General features: G+C 48.5%; 1 protein-coding gene across 1 annotated transcript; it reads left to right on the top strand.

The window, feature by feature from the left end:
* Window positions 1-288: 288 nt before the first annotated feature.
* LOC121672621 (interferon-induced very large GTPase 1-like) lies at window positions 289-12,023 on the top strand (the record flags this gene model as incomplete). Its single annotated transcript, XM_042045347.1, is given in 6 exon segments — window positions 289-489; window positions 491-1,642; window positions 1,644-6,517; window positions 6,519-7,906; window positions 11,298-11,384; window positions 11,954-12,023. Coding segments are annotated over 4 exon segments (7,305 nt in total), but the record flags the coding sequence as incomplete, so codon positions are not given.
* Between the last annotated feature and the right edge of the window lie 7,520 nt (window positions 12,024-19,543).

Genomic DNA, 19,543 nt, shown 5'->3' with positions numbered 1-19,543 from the left:
TGTGTTTCTGTGTGTGTCTGTGTGTGTGTGTGTCTGTGTGTCTGTGTGTGTGTGTCTGTGTTGTCTGTGGGATACACACTCAGCTTCAGGGTTGATCCTGCAAACAGGAAAGCAACAGGCACATCCAGTGTGCTGGGAAGGAGACCCTGGCTCTTGTGCCATCGCAGGCTGGGCTCCAGCAGCCGGGTGGGAGCAATCCCGTGGGCCGCAGCTGCTGCAGAGCCTCTGCCAGGAGGCTGGGGCCTCTGACAACACAGCTTATGGACAGTCTCTTTTCTTCCTCCACAGCCATGGCTTCGCAGGAGGACACGCAAGAGGGGGGATGCCAAGGCACAGCTGGCAAAGGCATTTCAGAAGGAAGGACTGGATGCTGGATACTGGGTGCCCAAGGTGTTGCAGAATCTGGGAATCGAGTGTAGGGAAGCCCTGCAACATCTGGAATATAAAGACTACCTCAAGCTGGAGTGTGCAGCACGGCACCCCTGGGAGAAAAAAGGCACTCCAGAAACTCCTGAAAATAAAAGATGACAAAACAACCACTGAAGAGGTGCAGAAGGAGCACTTGGAGAAGACAAAGCAGAGACAAGAAGTGGCCAAACAAGCCCTAAATGATCTGACAGAAATGCTCAAGAGCCGCAGCCACAGCCAGGATGCTCTGAGAGAGAAAGCAGAGACTCTGTGGAAAGCCATGGAAATTCCAAAAGAGTTCTGGCCATCGCCAAAGAAGCCCTTGGCGGATATGCTGGAGAGCATCCACAAGCAGCTGGAGCAGCAGGAGTTGTCAGCAGGCAGGACGGAGCACATTCCCGACACGGAGGTGCTGAGCCGCGCGTCAGGGGGACTGGCCCTGCAGGGCATCTACAGAACCAGCAGACCTGAAGATGTGCTGGCAAAGCGAGAGCAGCTCCTCAGGGTTCCTGAGGGATTCCAGCTCTCTGGTCCGGAGCAAGGATCGCTGCTTGAGAGGAAGGAGTTCTCCTCCTCTGCGGCAGAATCCAATTTCACCAAGTCCATGGAGCAGCTGGGGTTCAACATCAGCGTTTCTGCCAAAGCCATGTTTTGGGGAGTTCTGGAATCAGGTGTAGGTCACAGCAGCTCCTCACAATCACAGGACACCCACCAGTCCCACTCTGAGCAGAGCTACTTTTGCACCACCAAGTACCAGTACATCCCTCTGGCCTCCTGCTACTTCCAAAGGCATCAGCTTCGCCTCTCGGATGCGGCTCTGCAGGAGCTGCAAGACATGGAGCAGCTTTTGAGCTTCACTGAGGAAGAAGACAGCCCCACCCTGCTGAAGATCTGTGAGAACTTCTTCAACAGGTTTGGGTCCCACATAAACCAGGGTCCCCTCCACTTTGGGGGGATATTCTGGTGGAAGGCGTCTACAGAAGGATTCCGAGCCGAGCAGCGGGAAGAGATGAAGCAACAAACCTCTGAAGCTCTGAACAACTTTGTCAGGGCCAGCTGGGGTGACTTCGGGGCCAGAGTTGGGAGGGACCTGGATGTTTCCAAAAGCAGCTCCAAGGCTTCCATCCAGGGAAGAGCCAGAGAGAGTTCCCACACAGCGATTCAGCTCTACGTGGTCAACACAGGGGGCCCACCAGACACAGCTTCTCTTCCTCAGTGGAAAACGGGGCTCGTTGTCTGATAACACAACGTGGTGCGTTATCGACCGCGGCTTTGAGCTGGTCCCAGTGTGGGATGTTATCCGGTGCAATCACAGCAGGGATTTTAAGTCCGTCAGTCAGATGAGCAGAGCCCTCAGGGCTGCGTACAAAGCGCTGACAAATCAGAGCGTCGGCACCATTTTTGGAGAGGAACTGGACAGTGCAGTGCAAGAGGCCAGAGATTTCATGGCCGCCGTGAAGGCCTGGGAGGTGACGGTGGATGAAAGGAAGCTGCTCATGCTGATGGATCTAAAAGAGGATCTGCATGCAAAAACCAAGAACCCCAGTGTGTGGATCAATGTGTGCCTGTCGGACAAAGGCCTGCAGGACTTCCTGGTGAACACCGTGCGCAGTTGCCAGGAGTCACCTCCAGAAAACACCACCTCGATCAAGGTAATGTTGAGGAGCCTCCTGGATCCTCATATCTACTCTGTCAAGGACTTCCCTGAGGCTTCCTTCATTATGCAATGGATCTTCCAGACTGAGCAGCAGCTTCCCAGACCTCCCAAAGTCTCTGAGCTGGAAGAGCTCATCAAAACACTGCAGCAAATGAGGGAGCACATCCATGCTGTCACCTATGCACCAGGAAGCTCTACTTCTGCTGTTCATGAAGCAAAGATAGAAGCCACCCTGACCACCAGCCTCGCCATTTATTCCTTGCTCCAGTCTCTCCAGGAACGGGCTGAGAAGGACATGGAACTGTTGGTGCTCTTGATTGCGACCAGCACAGGGTACGACGTGGAAAGCAGCACTTTTCCACACCTCCTTGGACACCCAGAAATTCAGTACATGGCCAAGGAAATGGAAGCGGCACGTGAGGAGTACGTGAACCTGAAGGAGCAAGATGCCGACAGAGCTGAGGCCTCCCTTCTGCTGACGGGTCTGAGCGTGACACCCGAAAGTCAAGAGCTGTCCCCTGAGCAGAAGAGGGAGCGTTTAGTTTTCATGGAAGATCACATGCAAGGCTTGTGGTCCACACGGATCAAGAATCTCCTCCAAAAGCACAGTGGAGGCAAAGACTGGGAGAGGCTGGAACAGGACTTGCATTCCTTGATCAGAGGGTGTTTGGATGAGAAATGGGATGAACAGAGGGTGGAGAATATACTCAGAGACATGGAAGAGACTTTTCCAACACCTGAGCTCCCCAGTCAGTCCCAGTCCAAGTCAGACGGCAGCGAATCCCAAGCAAATGAAGCCATTGCAAACCAGGAATTCCTCCAGTTGCTCAAGCGCCTTGGACTCGAAAGTCACTATCCAAGAAAAATGGGGATGGGAAATTTCCGCACCATCTGCAAGACATCTCTGCAGGACAGCCAGCCCAGCAAGGACAAGGAACTGCCATTTTACTTCTTGCAAAAGCTGCTCACAGTGGATTACCAGGTCAGGTACCTGACTTGCTGGGACAAGGGACAAGGGACAAGGAACCCAGGGCTTCCACGTGTGCCACAAATGACAGAGCAAGAGCAGAAACCTTCTGAGTTTTTTGAAAACTTTCTCCATCGTTTGAAGGAAGCAGTCCCTGAACCTGGAAGCAGGGACAGCCGTGTGCACCCCATGGACCTGCAGATGGCCATTTTCCATTGTGCTGATGACTTCCTGAGACAGTCCCTTGCAACCAAGCTGGCGTTCTGCCAACTGGCGCTGCCTCTGCTGGTGCCCAACCCGTGCACTTCACAGATCGAGTTCCCGCTCTACGCCCTCAGCCAAATCCAAAGGAGCTGGAAAGAGGCAGACAAGTCAGGCAAGCAGGCCGGAACAAAGAGTTACAACAACAAACTCATCTTTCAGGCACAGACACCCATTGTGTCCTTCATCTGCATTGGCAGCTCGGCCTCCTCTTCCAAGTCTCAGCTCCTGAACGCTCTGCTGAGCAAACGCAAACACGACACTTTCTTCCACCGCCACTGCAGAGGCAGCACCAGAGAGCGTTTGCTGATGGAAGGGGTGGTGGAGATCACCTGGTACTGCCCCCGTGGAAGCCCTGATGACACCTTTGAGTGCTGCGTGGCTTTCTGTAACCTGCATGGAGATGCCAGGGATCATGGAGCACAGCTGCAGTTCCTGCAGGAGATATCTGCTGTCAACGTGGCTCTCATATCCGATTCAGAGCACATGGACAACAGGGGGAAAAAGCTTTTGCAGGGCTTGTGGCAGTCACAAAGGCCTTTGGTTTGTCTTCTCACGGAAAAAGAGAATGTTGCAGCTGGACAAGCCAGCAAAAACATAAAAATAGGGATCAAGAACAGAAACGAAGCAGAACTGGCCGTCCAGCTGACTGAAACAATCCAGACTCTCCTGGAAAGGTCTCATCCACGTTTCAGCCTGGAGGCCTGTCTGGACAAAGCGCGCCAGCACAGATTCATAGTGGATGCAGATCAACCTGCATGTTTGACAGCCAAAGCAAAGGCAAAGAAGCTGGTGGAGCTTCTGAAGAAAGAGAAGCTGTCTGAGATCAAATCCCAGCTCCTGCCCCTTCAAGGAAAACTGTGGTACCAGTGGTGCAAAAAGGACAAAGAGCTCACTCGCTTACAGGAGAAGGGAAACAAGAGCATTGAGCATCATCGCAGCCAAATCGAATATGAGAAGAAAGCACTAAGAAGAAAGCAACTTGAACAAGCTGACTCCCCGAATCCACTGGTGAAATCGTTCCTTGGCTTTCTCCAGGCCCAGCCAGCAGATACCAAGAAATACTTCTTGCACTGGATGAAGGTCTTTATGGATGAGCTGTCCTGCGGTCGCCTTGAAGAACTGAGGAGAGACTATCACGAGTTATGGTCTGAAGTCCTGGCAAGAAAGAAAAGCAAGAAAAAACCCAGCATGGAAGCTCAGCTGCAGAGTCGGCTGGATGCACTCTCTGATGAAATCAACCATTCATCCATTGGCCTGGAGCACCTCTTGAGAGAGGTGGGGCAGATTTATGAAGCTCTGGAAGTAATGAACTCCAAGAATGAGAGTTTTGTCAAACTGCCGGAGATTGCAGCAGATCTGATGGTTTCGGGGTATCCTGTGGAGCTGATGGATGGGGATGCTTCTTACCTGCCCTTGCGCTGGGTGGGAGCAATCTTTGACAGCTTAATTGAGAGGCTGGGGGACAAACGAGTGTTTGTGCTCTCCGTGCTCGGCATCCAGAGCACAGGCAAGTCCACCCTGCTGAATGCCATGTTTGGTCTGCAGTTCAACGTCAGCGCGGGGAGATGCACCCGCGGAGCCTTTATGCAGCTCATCCCAGTGGGCGAGGAGCTGCAGCAAGACTTGGGCTTTGATTTTGTGCTGGTGGTGGACACAGAGGGACTTCGTGCCATGGAGATGGCCAATAAACACTACCGGAACCATGACAACGAGCTGGCCACCTTTGTCATTGGCGTTGGCAACATGACTGTGATCAATATCTTTGGAGAAAATCCATCAGAAATGCAAGATGTTCTCCAGATCGCTGTGCAGGCTTTCCTGAGGATGAAGAAAGTCAATCTTTCCCCAAGCTGCCTCTTTGTCCACCAAAACGTGGGAGAAGCAACTGCCAAGGAGCAGAACATGGAAGGACAAAGGCGTTTGCAGGAAAAGCTGGATGAAATGACTGTGGTAGCTGCCCAGCAGGAATTCTGTGACATCTCCTCCTTCAGCGATGTCATCGGCTTTGATGTGAACACCCACATTCACTACTTTGCTCACCTGTGGGAAGGAAACCCCCCGATGGCACCACCCAACCCCACCTACAGCCAGAACGTCCAGCAACTAAAGAGCAAAATCCTCCAGGCTGCCCAGAAGCAGTCGCAGCGCAGCATTTTGAGGCTCTCGAGCCTGAAAGTTCGTATTGATGACCTCTGGAATGCGTTGCTGAATGAAAACTTTGTTTTCAGCTTCAAGAATTCCCTGGAGATTGCCGCATACAGGAAACTGGAAAGCGCCTTTAGTCAGTGGACCTGGAGGCTGAGGAGTCACGTCTTAGACATGCAGATGAGACTGGACAACAAAATTCGGAATGGGGACTTGCAGAACGTCACCAGAGAATACCTTGAAGGGCAGGTGCAAGAGACAAGTGATGCCATTGAGAAAGAAGTGGAAAAGTATTTCAGGGAGGACAAAGACTGTGAGACACTGGTCCAGTGGAAATCAAACACAGAGCTGAAGCTGAAAGAACTAAAAGAGGCTCTTCTTCTTGAAACAAAAAAGAAATGTGAGAATCTTATTGAGCTACAGAAGGAGCAGAGTAAACTGGATGCAAGGAAGGTGCAATATGAAGCCGAGCTCCTGAGAAAGAGTAAGGAGTTGGCTGTGACTCTGAAAGGGAAGAGCCTCAGTGAGAGAGAACTGAGAGACAACTTTATTTTTGTCTGGAACAATTGGATTGCTGAAGTTTCCTGTGTTGCTCCTCCCCTGGAACAGGTGGATATCGATGCAGAAATCGAAGATGTCCTTCTAGAGCACTTTAAGGAACCGGGTTTACATGCCAGGATCACATCATTTCCCAAAGGCAGAGGATTTTCTTTTGACATGGAGAAACACGTCATGAAAAAAAAGCATTTTGGTGTCATTACTAGGAGGGTTTCCAATGCTGATGTGATCAACTTGCAGCACATCACAGACAGCATCATAGCGTGTGTGAGAGCAAACATTGATAAGAAGGAACAGGAGAAACGGGATTACAGTCGAAATTTTATTCATGAAATACTCAATGAAGTACAGGAAGGTGTGAACTCCATCCCCAGCAATGCAAAATGTACTTTTAACAGAGAGTACAGCATAGATTTGTCTCTGTATCTGTGCAGAATGGCAGCAGAAAGGTTTAAAGGCATGCATGAAGCGTTCCAAAAGGCAAATGACCCAGTCGTGTACCTGAACAGCAAGAGAGAATTTCTTCCAATGTTTCCAGATTTCCTGCCAAGGAGCCACTTCTATCACAACTTTTGCTGTTTTCCTTTGTGACAAGATTGAACCAGCTCTTCACCGGGCGGTCTATGAGAGGACGGCTAAAGCCATTGCTGAGGACATGCAGGGCAAATTCCCAGATTTCCAGGGCAACAGAGCCAATCTGGAAGTCTCCATCCTGAGATACCTGGCAGAACAAGAAAATTTTGAGTATTTCAAAGATTACCTTAATTGCCCAAAACAGTTATTTCAGAGTTACACTGAGACACGAGTTAGGAGTTACTGTTTAGATGGGAACAGGAGGCTGGAAAAGTTTTTAGATTCCTCCCTTAATCTTCTCTATGGAAACATCCTGAAAGCTGTTTCTTTATCAACCAAAATTGTCAATGACAGAAAAGACAGAGAAGACAAAGTCTCTCTTTGGCTGGATGAATTTTGCAGGGAACTGACAGAGGTGATCAACTTGCCCAGAAGTGACCTGAAGGGCATTGAGCACCAGGAGGTCACGGACATTGAGTTCCTGAGCAGTGCCATGGCAGAAGCTCTGGATGACCTGAGGGACAGGCTCAGGAAAGAATTTGCTGATGCCGATATGAGCTCGTTTGCAAGGCAGCCTCACACCATCCTGGCAGAGCAGTTTTCGGGGTGCTGGGAGCAGTGTCCCTTCTGTGGGGCTGTTTGCACAAACACCATGCGGAATCACGATGGAGACCATCAGCTGGTCTTCCATCGCCCACGAGCCTTGATGGGAACCAAGTGGCAGAAGACGGACCACCTGGTCATTGATATTTGTTCCAGCCTTGTTGCAAGTAATCTCAAATTCAGGTTTGATGATGGCAAATGGATCCACTACAAGAGATACCGGGATGCAGGACCCCGTTTCTCCACATGGAACATTCTTCCTGATCCATCCATGCAGGCGTACTGGAAATGGTTTGTGTCTCATTTCAGGACACAGCTGGAAGCTTTGTACAATGGGAAATTTCAGGGCAAAGGAGAAATCCCTGAGGCGTGGCAGAGAGTTACCAAGCAGGAAGCACTGTCTGAGCTGGACAAGCGTTAGGCCACGTCCATGGGAAGGAAGAACCACAACGGCTTTGCAGTTTAGAAGAACTTTGTACCAGGCTCTCCACAAAATGCAGTTACAACAATGACACTCTCAAGCCATACGCAGCCAATGGTATCTAATTGCTCCCAAATTTGGTGAAATAAGGTGTGTTACTGCAGCCATCGCTCAGCAACTCCCTCGCTTCATGATAAAGCCAGAATGCTTTTGCCTCCTTGCCATAAACACTTCCCTCTGCATTGTCCTAGAGTCAAACCAAACTCCTTCCCTGGGTCAATCGGCCTTGTGGCCAAGCCTGATCCCAAGGGCCAGTGTTGCAAAATGGTTAGAGGATCAGGGACATGGATTATTGATAAAACCAAATCAATAACAGAACTGTACAAAGCAAAGGCCTTCAAGCAAAGGCCTGCATGAGAAAAAGCCTCCATGAGAAATGCCTGCGTGAGAAACAGGCCTGAGAAACAAAAAGGGAGTTTTAAGGAGGTACAGTCCTCTGCTGAAAAGATATACTGACCATGAGAAAGAAGGGAGGAAGACTTTTGATCTCTCAAGACAAAACATAAAGCTTGCCAAATGTAGTCTTTTATCTAACCCAATTATGTAGAAGTAAGAATGCGCTTTTGTAAGCTTAAACCAATCAAGAACTGATAAGCTTGTACTCAATACTATATAAGTGCCTCTGTATTGCTAATAAACAAAGCTTGCTCTACCAATCACATTGATTGTCTGCATGGCTTCCCCCACCCGAAGTCAGCATTTGGCGCCCGAACAGGGACTGGGACTTCGTTTTCTTGACTAAGGTGGGGGACCGACGTGGCACCGATAAGCAGCAATTGGAGGGCAGAAGATCAGCAGCTGCAGGCAAGCGTCTGATCTGTGCCTGGACTGACCTGACACAGGGGTCCGCCGTATTGGCTGACAAGGGCAAACCTGGGAAAAGGCTGCACAAATCCTGTCGACAGGGATTGCAGTAAGACGCAGATGCGGTAGGACGCAAATATGGAAACAGAGGTGACCCTTGATTTATTTTTACGCTTTTTAGAAAAGCGGGGAGTTAAAGAAGTAAACCTTTGTAAGGAACTAGCTGATCCAAGATGGTTTAAAATGAAAGCTAAAGAAGCAAAAGCTCTTGGGTTAATCTGGAGAGCAGTAACTGGCACTCTCACAGAGATGAAAACAGAGAGGGCAGTGGCCACAGCTGCCATAGAGGCTTTAGAGAGTGTCAGCACTGGGTGTGGCAGCTCCGGGAAAGGAACAGACGGGGGCCTTATGGAGCGGCGGGCAGAGACCGGAGCCGAGTCCGGGGTAGCACGGTCCTTCGGGCTGGCCGCGAGAAAACCGATTAAAAGCACAGCAGCACCCGTCCGCTCACTGCAGGAGCTGCTGAACTCAGCAGGGCAGGAAGTTACCCTTCCGACGTCTGAGAGAGAAATGGCCGCAAATGCAGAAGCAGAGCCGCCCGATCCAGGGGCGGGGCGCAGGCGGGCCAAGGAGACACAGGCAGTCCTGGTGTCCGACTGAAAGCGGCAGAGCAACGGAGCGGTCCTAAAGCCCAGCTGAAAGCGGCAGAGAGCAACCCCCCCCGCCGAACAGCGGAACGTCCGGATGCAAAGCAGCTTCTGTGGTTTCATCGCCTGCAGAGCCGGAGCCGGCCGGGGCTGCCGGGGGTCAGCCTCGGGAGGGGGAGAAGCACCAAGAAATGATGCAAGAAGTAATCAAAAAGCTTGCTGACTTATTTACACGAAGCATTCTGCAGTCTATCTTTACAGCAGATGTTCTGTGTCTGAATGATTGCATCAGCATCGCACAATTGTTATTAACCCCTTCACAGTTCCTGCTCTGGGAACGAATGTGGAAACAGCTAGCACAAGAAGAAGCTAGCAAACATCAAAGTGACACACAAGACCCACTGTATGCATTCCAAGCTGACATGCTAACTGGCAGCGGAGCTTACGGGGCAACAGTAACACAGCTGACCATGCCTGTAGTCATTCATCAGTTGTTACAGACTTTTGCCCACAAAGCCTTGTTGTCAGCAGCCTTAAAGGATGCAACTGAGCTCTCTGAAGAGCTCCAAGAGCAAATGTTCCAAATACTTGCCTTTGAAAATACTAATAGGCAAGCTAAGACAATTCTTGCTATGCTGCCCTAAGGAGCAGGTGTAGACGAGATGCTCGTACGTGCTGGCGTTCAGAACAGTCATCTCAAACAACTGCCTTTACTGCAACACTGCAGAATGTCCTGCAACAACAGGGACAAGTCATCGCCACAGCACTGACCAGAGGGGTGCCCAGCAAGTGGTGCCATGCTACGCATACAGGACCCCGAAGCGAGAAGGCGCGGTCAGCATCAGCTCCTGAGGAAAGTGACGCCACTGCTTCAACAGCTGGAACTCTGGGACCTCCGTCCTGAGAAGCCTTGGGACAGGCTGCAGACGTGGCTGAGTGAAGGAGCTGAGGACTTGCCAGATCCACCACTCTCCGTAGCAGGAGAAATAGCGAGACCCTGGGCGAATGTAACAGCTGCCCTGGGTGGTTGCTAGTGACTTGTGGTGGGTGTCGGGGAACCCTCTCCAAAGGCAAAACTAAAAAGGAGAGTTACATAAATTTTTGGGTATAACACCAAACACAGAAGTAGAGTGAAAAGTTGTTTTTTGACTGTCTTGAGACAAGAGCATTAGTGGACATTTTCAATCAGCTGTCTGCCCATTTAGATCGAGTAAAGGCAGTGAATTTGGCTAGCATCTATATTTTTACTTGTGCTTCAGCAGCCAGGGCTCACGCTATTCTGCATAAACTTGCTTGCTGGGAGAGGGATAAGTTAAACATAACTTTGCAAATGCTTGATGAGTTAAGCGTAGATGTTACTAGTGTTAGACATACAATATTACAAAATTAAGTAGCAATTAATTTTCTACTACTAGCTCACAGCCACGGCTGTGAAGAGTTCTAAGGTACGTGCTGTATGAATCTTTCTGACCACTCTGTCCTAATTTACAAGCAGATAAGTGAGTTACATTAATTAACCACACAATTACAGAAAGAAGACCGTCTCAGCTTAGAAAGATGGTTAAAGTCACTAAGTTTAAGACCATGGCTAGTTTCACTTGTGCAGCATTTGATTACTGTAAGACTACTAATATTATTAATAATAGTGTGCTTACCTTGCCTATGCCAATGCTTGCAAAAGATGATATACAAAGTTACTACATCTGTAGCCAATCAAATATTGCCTTTACAAAAAGAAAAAAGGGGAATTGTTGCAAAATGGTTAGAGGATCAGGGACATGGATTATTGATAAAACCAAATCAATAACAGAACTGTACAAAGCAAAGGCCTTCAAGCAAAGGCCTGCATGAGAAAAAGCCTCCATGAGAAATGCCTGTGTGAGAAACAGGCCGGGGCAACAAAAAGGGAGTTTTAAGGAGGTACAGTCCTGTGCTGATAAGATATACTGACCATGAGAAGGGAGGAAGGTTTTTGATCTCTCAAGACAAAACATAAAGCTTGCCAAATGTAGTCTTTTATCTAACCCAATTATGTAGAAGTAAGAATGCGCTTTTGTAAGCTTAAACCAATCAAGAACTGATAAGCTTGTACTCAATACTATATAAGTGCCTCTGTATTGCTAATAAATGAAGTTTGCTCTACCAATCACATTGACTGTCTGCATGGCTTCCCCCACCCGAAGTCGGCAGGCCAGGGCAAGGGCAAGGCAGTGCTCAAAGCCCCCCTTGGATCCGCTGCTGTGAGACAGGAAGGGACTGCCCCAAAGGCAGTTTTCCTGCAGCAAGGAGGTGTCCTGCTTGGAGAAAGGGCTGTGAGGCCTGAGGGCAGCTCCACGCTGGCTGCAAGCTGGGCTGCTTGGCTTTTGGGCATCATCCTTGCCTCCCTCATTGCAGCCTCCTGCATCAGCTGAGGCCGTTCTCCCAGCAGGAGCTGTTGTGTCTCTGGGCTCAGGAAAGCAGGGGCACGACAGCCCCATGGCTCAGGCAGTGCTTCCACTCCCTGGCTCGGAGGTGCTCCGTCTCTGTCCAGGGCAGCCGCTCCTGCTCAGCTGCCTGGAGCTGCTACCCTTCCCTTCAGCCCTCAGCCCTGGCAGGAGCTGCTCCTGCCCTTGGCCTCGCTGCTGAGCAAAAGCCTTTGGAATGCCCCATGTGGAGAATCCCATCTGCCAGCACCTTCCGCAGCGGCCCTCGGGGCAGTGCTGGTGCTGTCCAGGCAGGCTGGTGGCACCGGAGCCGTGCCCTGGAGAAGGTGGCACCATCTGGCACTGCCCCAGGGACGTGTGGGCAGTTTGGCTGTGCAGGTGCTGCAATGCCGCTGGCAATGCGAGCGCCAAGCCCTCCTGGAGAGCTGCTGAAGGGCTGCTTCAGCCTCATCCCCTGCAGGCTCTGCTAATAAAGGAGTTGATTTGGACCGTGCTGCTCTGTGCCTCCTTTGTGTTCAGGGCAGCCCCAGCTGGGGGTGACTGGAGCTCTGTGTGGGGCAGACAGGCAGGGGACAGCGGGGTGGCCCTGGGGGAGGGCGTGTGGCAGCAGAGGCTCTGCTCCTTTCAGGGTCTCTGCTCCAGGAGCAGCTTCACTGTCTGCAGGGACAGCAGAGAGGGCAGGAAGCCCCAAACCACAACAACATCCAGGGAAACCAGTGGGAGTGGCAGGTGCCAAGGGAGGCAGTGGTAGTGTGATAGATACACATTATAATATTGGCTTTCTACAAACATTAAAATGGACGCTATATGTATAATGTTAAAGTAGCTTTGTTTTAAAGATGTAGTTTTATAACAATAACTTATGCCTTTATTTCTGTCATTAACTAAACTTAGACATAATAGTAAAATAGCTAATGTAGTTATGCTTGTGGTAATTGAACTGTCTGCTTGGTTGGATAACATCCAACCACCGTGTGTTGAAGACCCCTGCTACTGACATGCCAACTATCAGCAACTACCATCTGCGGAAACCATGGACCAAAGCCCCCTCTGGAGGTGATAATAAAAACTGACTAAAACCACAGCCAAGAGATGTGTGTGCTCTAAAAAGGTGGACCCAAGGAGGCGCCATGCTAAACAGCTCCTGGAACATGTAAACTAGTTTTGGTAAAAGTTTGAATATGCATAATTGATTATGAATATGCATTATGCTGATGCAATAGGACAGGTATGTAAAGGGTGTCTCCACAATAACAGGGGTGTTCTTGGCTGAGCACCAAAGCACCCAGTGCTGTGACTTTTGCTTTATTGTCTTTGTCCCCTATTGTCCTTTATTAAACTTTTAAATCCTAACAGGAGACTGAACCTTGTTTTTCACATCTGGGCACTCATCCGGGATTAACACCTCGCCTCCAAGACCCTGGGAGATCCCGAGTAGGAGAGGCACGCCCCGCTGAGTTCAGCGGCCCGCTCTGTTTCTTCTGGTGTGAATCGGTGGTTGCAGGTTGACACCCCGTGGACAAGAAAGGGACAAATAAAGCAAAAGAAAGGGAAAAAAGAGGCCCCCTAAGAAACCATGGCAGCTAGCTCCACAATTTTCGTGCACGAAGACCTGGACAAGAAAAAAAGGATTGTAAGTATTTTCAGGGGGGAGGATACAGAGGTTGACTGGTGTGTGAATGATGCTTGGGCTGGTTACCCCAGACCTGCGAAGTGAGTGTGGAGTCTCTGAGAGCTGCGGTACTATCTTTTCGCGAGAAAAACGGCCAGCGAGGAGACAAAGCAAAAGATAAAAGGAGTGGGAGATCCCCCCCCGGGGTAACTGGGACTGGGTCTCAGGGAGCGGTTGGACCCCTAGGAAAAGAGAGCAGAAAAAGGGTTTCCTAGCACAATCCCCTAGGAAACAGGGGATGAAAGTGAGGGTCCCCAATTCCAGAAATGTTGCCGGATTGAGGGTTGGAACACACAGGCTAGAAAAATTACTCTAGATGGGAAGTGTGGGAGAGAGAGAATCTGGGGTTGGCTAACAACATTTGAGATTTTACCGTTTTATTTGAAAAATAATACCTGTGGGTGAATATTAACAAGTGATTTGAAAATCAAGATACCTTATTATTGTGTTGACTTGTTGTGAGTGAGAATGAGCGAGACATATTAAAGAAATAAAAGTGAGTGAATATGAATGAATGAAAGTATACATAATATAGATGGTTGATTTAAAGTTTGACTTTATTATCTGGAGGGAGGTGGATTATATTATATTATTATTTTATTAAAGAGGAAAGGTCTTCTGTGCTGTGAGGGGAGGGTGGTGTTTAAGCTGTCAGAGGGGTGGGTTAGAGCAGAAAACAGGGGCCAGGGATGAATAGATAAAATCCTGGGAAGATGGGACAAAGAACCAGTAAGTTGGGTTCAAGGAAAAAAGGGAGTAAAAAAGTGCCAGCAGATATACCTCAAGATAGTCCACTGGGAATTAAGTTAGCCAGCTGGGATAGTGACCCTTGTACAAAGGAAAAGGATAAAGAAGATTCGGTATTGTATGCTAGAATGGACAAAGAAAGAAATAAGACCCGATCATGTCTATTGGCCTAGGTACGGGTCCTTTGAAGCCAAGCTTTGTCAAGCCTTAAATATATTTGTAAATTCAAAGGAACCGTTTGATCCGGAAGAAAAAGAATATGCCTCTTGTTGGACAAGAGACACAGAACCCCTGGGGTTAAAAGTTTTTAAAATATCAGAAACCCCAGAGGCAGAGCAAGCAGAGGAAAAGAAAGAAAAGGGTTGGGACACCCTGGAAGCATTGCCACCCCCGTATCATACACAGGAGCCAGGCGCTCCTGTGCCAGCCACAGCCCCAGTTGCGCCAGGCGCTCCCGCACCAGCTGCAGACCCGATTGCGCTGGGTGCCCCCACCCCAGCCCCTGCCGTGGCTCCTCTCGTGCCCGGCCACCCCCGCTCCTGCCATGGTCCCGCTTCTGCCGGCTGACCTTGCCTCTGTCCCTTTGGTGGTTACGGCTCCACCACCGACTTCTGCCTTGGCAGTTCCGATGAGTCCCCTTCCCAGTGAAGGAGCACCATACCAAAATACTAGGAGAAGCTCAGTTAAAACTCAAAGACAGCTCAGTAATTCCTCTCCTGCCACTACTCCAAAACAAAGGAAAAGGGTTTCTTCTAAGGTTGTGATGACTGAGGAACAGAAAGGTTGGGATCAAGAAATCAGTTTATTCCCATTATGAGAAGTGCCGATGGGAGGGGTTCAAGGTGGGATGGGATTTGTAAATGCTCCTTTTAACTCTTCAGAAGTCAGAAATTTTAAAAAGGAAATTAAAGGGTTATTAGAAGATCCCATAGGTATAGCTGAACAATTAAACCAATTCTTAGGTCCCAATATTTTCACTTGGGAAGAAATGCAGTCAATAATGAATATTATATTTTCTCAAGAGTAGAGGCAGATGATTAGAGCTGCTGGAATGAGAATCTGGGAAAGAGAGAATCAACAAGGTCCACCTGGGGACCAGAAAATGCCAATAGCACCTCCTAACTGGAACCACAATGAAGAGGCAGGGCGAGGACATATGAATGATTATTGTAATCTGATAATCAAAGGAATAAAAGAGGCAGCAAGGCTTTTGATGGGCAACAAGGGAAGGAGGAGACTCCAACTGATTGGTTAGAGAGGCTCCGAAAGAATATGAAACAATACTCTGGAACTGACCCTGAGGGCATAGCCAGGCAAGCTGTATTGAGAGTTGACTTTGTCACTCATGCCTGGCCAGATATTAGAAAAAAGCTGGAAAAGATAGAGGATTGGCATGAGCGGGCATTAAATGAATTATTAAGAGAAGATCAAAAGGTTTAGGTACAGAGAGATGAAGAAAAAGCCAAAGCAGAAGCAAAAATCATGACAGCCACTATGCGAGAAAGTAACTCCCTCCTTCAGAGGAATCTGAAGCCCCCAAGTACCACTCCCAAACATTCAGGTTTCAGAGACAGGGAAAAGGGAAAAAACAGAACCCCAGCACGATCAAAATCTCAGGAGCAAATAAAAAATGCCTGTTTCTGTTGTGGGGAAGAAGGACACTCTAAGAGGGAATGGCCTCATCTAAAATAGAACCTGAAAATATTCCAAGAGATATACTCAGAAGAAAAATAGGGAGGTCATGGGCTCTATTTTCTGGGGGATAAATACCATCTGGAGCCTTTGGCAACTTTAAAAGTAGGCCCCCAAGAGGAGGTATTAGAATTTATAGTTGATACTGGGGCAGCGAGAACTTGTGTAGTAAATATTCCAAGAGGGTGTGATGTGAGTAATGACACTGTGAAGATAACAGGAGCAAAAGGAGAAGGGTTTGAAGTTCCTGTCATTAAAAATGTAGTAATTGAAGGGGAAACCAGAATAGGGATGGGAGATGTCTTGTTAGGTCCTGGAGCAGGTTGCAACTTACTGGGGAGAGACTTACAGGTACAATTAGGAATAGGGGTCATACCGGAAGAAGAGAAGATGACAGCTAAAGTGTTAAAACTTGGCCAGGAAGATGAGGGAAAGATTAACAAAGAATTTTGGGCTGGGGAAGGAAATAGGGGAGGATTGAATATTGATCCCATAAGGGTCACGACTGAAAGAGAAAAATGTCCCATACGTGTGCGTCAGTACCCCATATCCTTAAAAGGAAGAGAAGGATTAAAGCCGGTAATAGAAGAATTGATAAAAGATGGGACATTGGAACCTCGTATGTCTCCTCGTAACACCCCTATTCTCCCAGTAAAAAAGTCTGATGGGACTCATAGATTAGTACAAGACTTACGGGAAGTTAACAAGAGAACTTGGACCTGTTACCCAGGGGTACCCAACCCCTGTACCCTTTTAAGTAAAGTCCCACCTCAGCATCAGTGGTTTAGTGTAGTGGATCTTAAAGATGCTTTTTGGGCTTGCCTGTTGGCAGAGGATAGTCGAAACATTTTTGCCTTTGAATGGGAGGGTCCAAGTACTGGGACAGAGCAGCAACTAAGATGGACAAAATTACCACAGGGATTTATTGAGCCTCCAAATCTATTTGGGCAAGCTTTCGAAGAAATACTGCAGACTTTCCCCACTCCTACTGGAATACAAATTATCCAATATGTGGATGATCTTTTATTATCAGGGGAAGCTGAAGTTAGGGAGGCTAATATAAAACTATTGCATTTTCTTGGGGAAAAAGGATTAAGGGTATGAAAAGGGAAACTACAATTTGCAGAATCAGAAGTAAAGTATCTTGGTCACTTAATAAGTAAAGGTAGCCGAAAGCTTAATCCTGAGAGGGTTGCAGGGATTTTGTCTCTTCCCGCTCCTTCTTCAAAGAAGGAAGTTAGAACACTGCTTGGATTATTGGGATATTGTAGACCATGGACCGAAGGATATATGCAGGCACTAAAATTTTTATATGAAAAATTGACAGAGGGAGACAATATAAAGTGGACCAGGGAATATGACAATAAATTAGAAGAATTGAAGTTGAAACTAGCCTCGGTACCAGCTTTGAGCTTACCCTCAAAAATTTCAGAGTCCTTCTGTAGATCTCTCTCTCCCCGTCCTTGCAGATGGGTCGTGCTGGGACCACCTCCAGGGTGAAGGCCTCGGTGGAAATTCCTCCCGATGTATTCTGATGTTGAAACAGTCCAGCAGAGAGAAAGGGAAAAAACCAAAGTCCCAGGAAAACAAAGTTCAGCTCTCCGTCTTTCTCTCCAGAGAAAAGGAGCTGAGAAACTGGCCAAAAAAAAAGCAAGCAGTGCTTCCTCCCTGTCATGGGTTAGCAGAGCTACGAAAGTGATTCTCTTGCAAAGAGGTGCTTACAGCTTCCTCTATGACCTCACAGAACCTATCGACTGCCTAGTTTGAATATTGACAACTTTTAAAGCCACTTAAAGAGCTTGACATCCCTCTGTGGTCCATATTTAAGAATGAACAAACCCCGGGAAAGCTCTCTTGCTTCCAGCCTTGGGACAGGTAACTGGGGGGGGGGCCTGCAGGCGGCCCAGCAGGGCTGGGCTGGGCCTTGCTGGGTCCAGCTGGGTCGGCCGTGGCACGGCCCTGTTCCATCCGCGGCCCCTCCCCAGCCCTGCTCTGTGCAGGCAGCCCCTGGTGCGGCCAGGGCTCGTCTGAGACCACTGCCCTGCTGCCCAGCAAAGATCATGCGACCAACAGCGATAAGCAAATTCCAGCTGCGGGGCCCAGGTGAGATTAACCCTTTTAGTGCTGTAAGTTTCCTCCAGAACAGATGAAGCCTGCAGACATCAATCCTCTTCTGAGTCTGAAGAAGAGGGAAGGTGAAGAAAACACCATAGAGACACCAAAGTCAGTAAAGAAGGAAGAGCTGAAACCCTGAGGGAGGAGAAAGAGGAGATGCTTAGAAGCTGAAATTCTGCTGTAAAGCTATGGTGGTGATGGACTATGGACATCAGAGTACCCGTTGTAATTTCATGAAAGCATGGGGAGGTGGAGTGTTCAAACTGTACTTGTGAGCAAAAGCACCTGTGCTGAAATAAGCAAATGCTGAAGCAGCTGTGATTTGATGAGAAGTTTGAACAGGGAGAGATGGAATTGATGAGGACTCTTGCTCCAAATCAGAAGGAGAAGACCTCTATTCCTAGAGATGAAAGTAATGAGGACCCTTTGCTCCCAGGGAAGGGGGAGGGCCTCTATTCTTAGAGATGAAGGTGCTCCCAGAGATGGGTGAAGAGAACCTTTGCTTCTGAACAGCTCATCCTTACAATGGTACCCCAGTAGCTCAAGATTGGACCCTCGAAAGCAGTTGTGGGGAAAGCTGTAGGTCGGGGGAAGGGACTCTCACATGCGAGCAGAGAACCAACCCGAGCGGCCGTCGTGCTGTGACATTGAAGCCATGAGAGAACCGTTCCTTGTGGAGATGTCTCCATAGCATGAGCAAGAGAGACTCCTCTCCCTAAGTGAACTGAAAAAGGTTATTATTGAAGTGGTAAACTGACTGAAAATCTCAAGGGTTGTCTTTTTACATTGTCAATGAGAGAAGGGAGAAAGGTGGGGGGAGGAGAAGTGTTCTGAAGGTGTAGTCTGATTTTTTTTCTTCCTTTTAGGTCTGCTAATAAACTTCTTAATATTCTTTTAAGTTTTGTGCCTGCTTTGCTTTCTCCTAATTCTTATCTCACAGAAGGTAAATAAGTGAGTAACGAGTATTTTGGACCAAACCACTACTCTCCCGCTCCTCTCGCCAACAGAATGGAGAGAGGAGTCTGTATCTCTGGGGGAGCCTTCCCTGAGCTGTCCTGCTAGATTGTAGGGTGGCTCGACTCAGTCAGGGAAACACCAATAGTACAAGGGAGAGTCCTCAGCAGCTCTTCCCCTTTATTGGAGCGTGTTCTCTGCTGCCAGCAACTGCCAGCACCCGGCAAGGATTCACACCGACAGTTAACGGAATGACACTCGTTATTCATATGAAATCATTACAGGTTAAGGTTCGAAGGTTGTCGGTGACAGTGTCTGACTGCAGAAATGTACTTGAAGCAATGCACAGACAAGCTCTAATGCCCAGTAAAATATTCAGCATGCATAGAGTAGGATTCTTACTAATAGGCATCACTGGGGGGGGAGAAGACAGGTTCTGCCCCTCACTGATCCCAGCAGTTTCCATGGAGTCTTCCCTAGCTTTTCCCCCATTCTTGACTTACTTTTATACTATTTCTTTGTGTTTAGGTGGAGCTTGAGTGACTCAAGTCAGACATACCTTTGTTACTGACAGGTGAAAAATTCTCTCGCTTTGCTTTGAAAGATACAGTCCAAAAGAACACAGAGTGTGTGCCCAGTGAGGGGGGTCATACCTCGGGGGAGGGTAACTATGGAATGGAGGGGGTCTGTTGTTTTTATTATTACTATTATTATTCTTTGATGAGCCAAGTTAATTTAAGGAGAGGTATTTCACCCCAGTTCCTGGCTCAGCAGCAGGACATCCTCCCCCCCTCTCTCCTGGTTGACTGGCCCTATGTGGTTCATCAACTGTA

The sequence above is a fragment of the Corvus kubaryi genome, unplaced genomic scaffold (genome assembly GCF_017639235.1).
Source record: "Corvus kubaryi isolate FWS band 111438036 unplaced genomic scaffold, C.kubaryi_AGA036_p1.0 63261, whole genome shotgun sequence".
In the NCBI taxonomy this organism is placed as follows: domain Eukaryota; kingdom Metazoa; phylum Chordata; class Aves; order Passeriformes; family Corvidae; genus Corvus; species Corvus kubaryi.
This window is presented reverse-complemented; position numbering and strand designations above follow the sequence as displayed.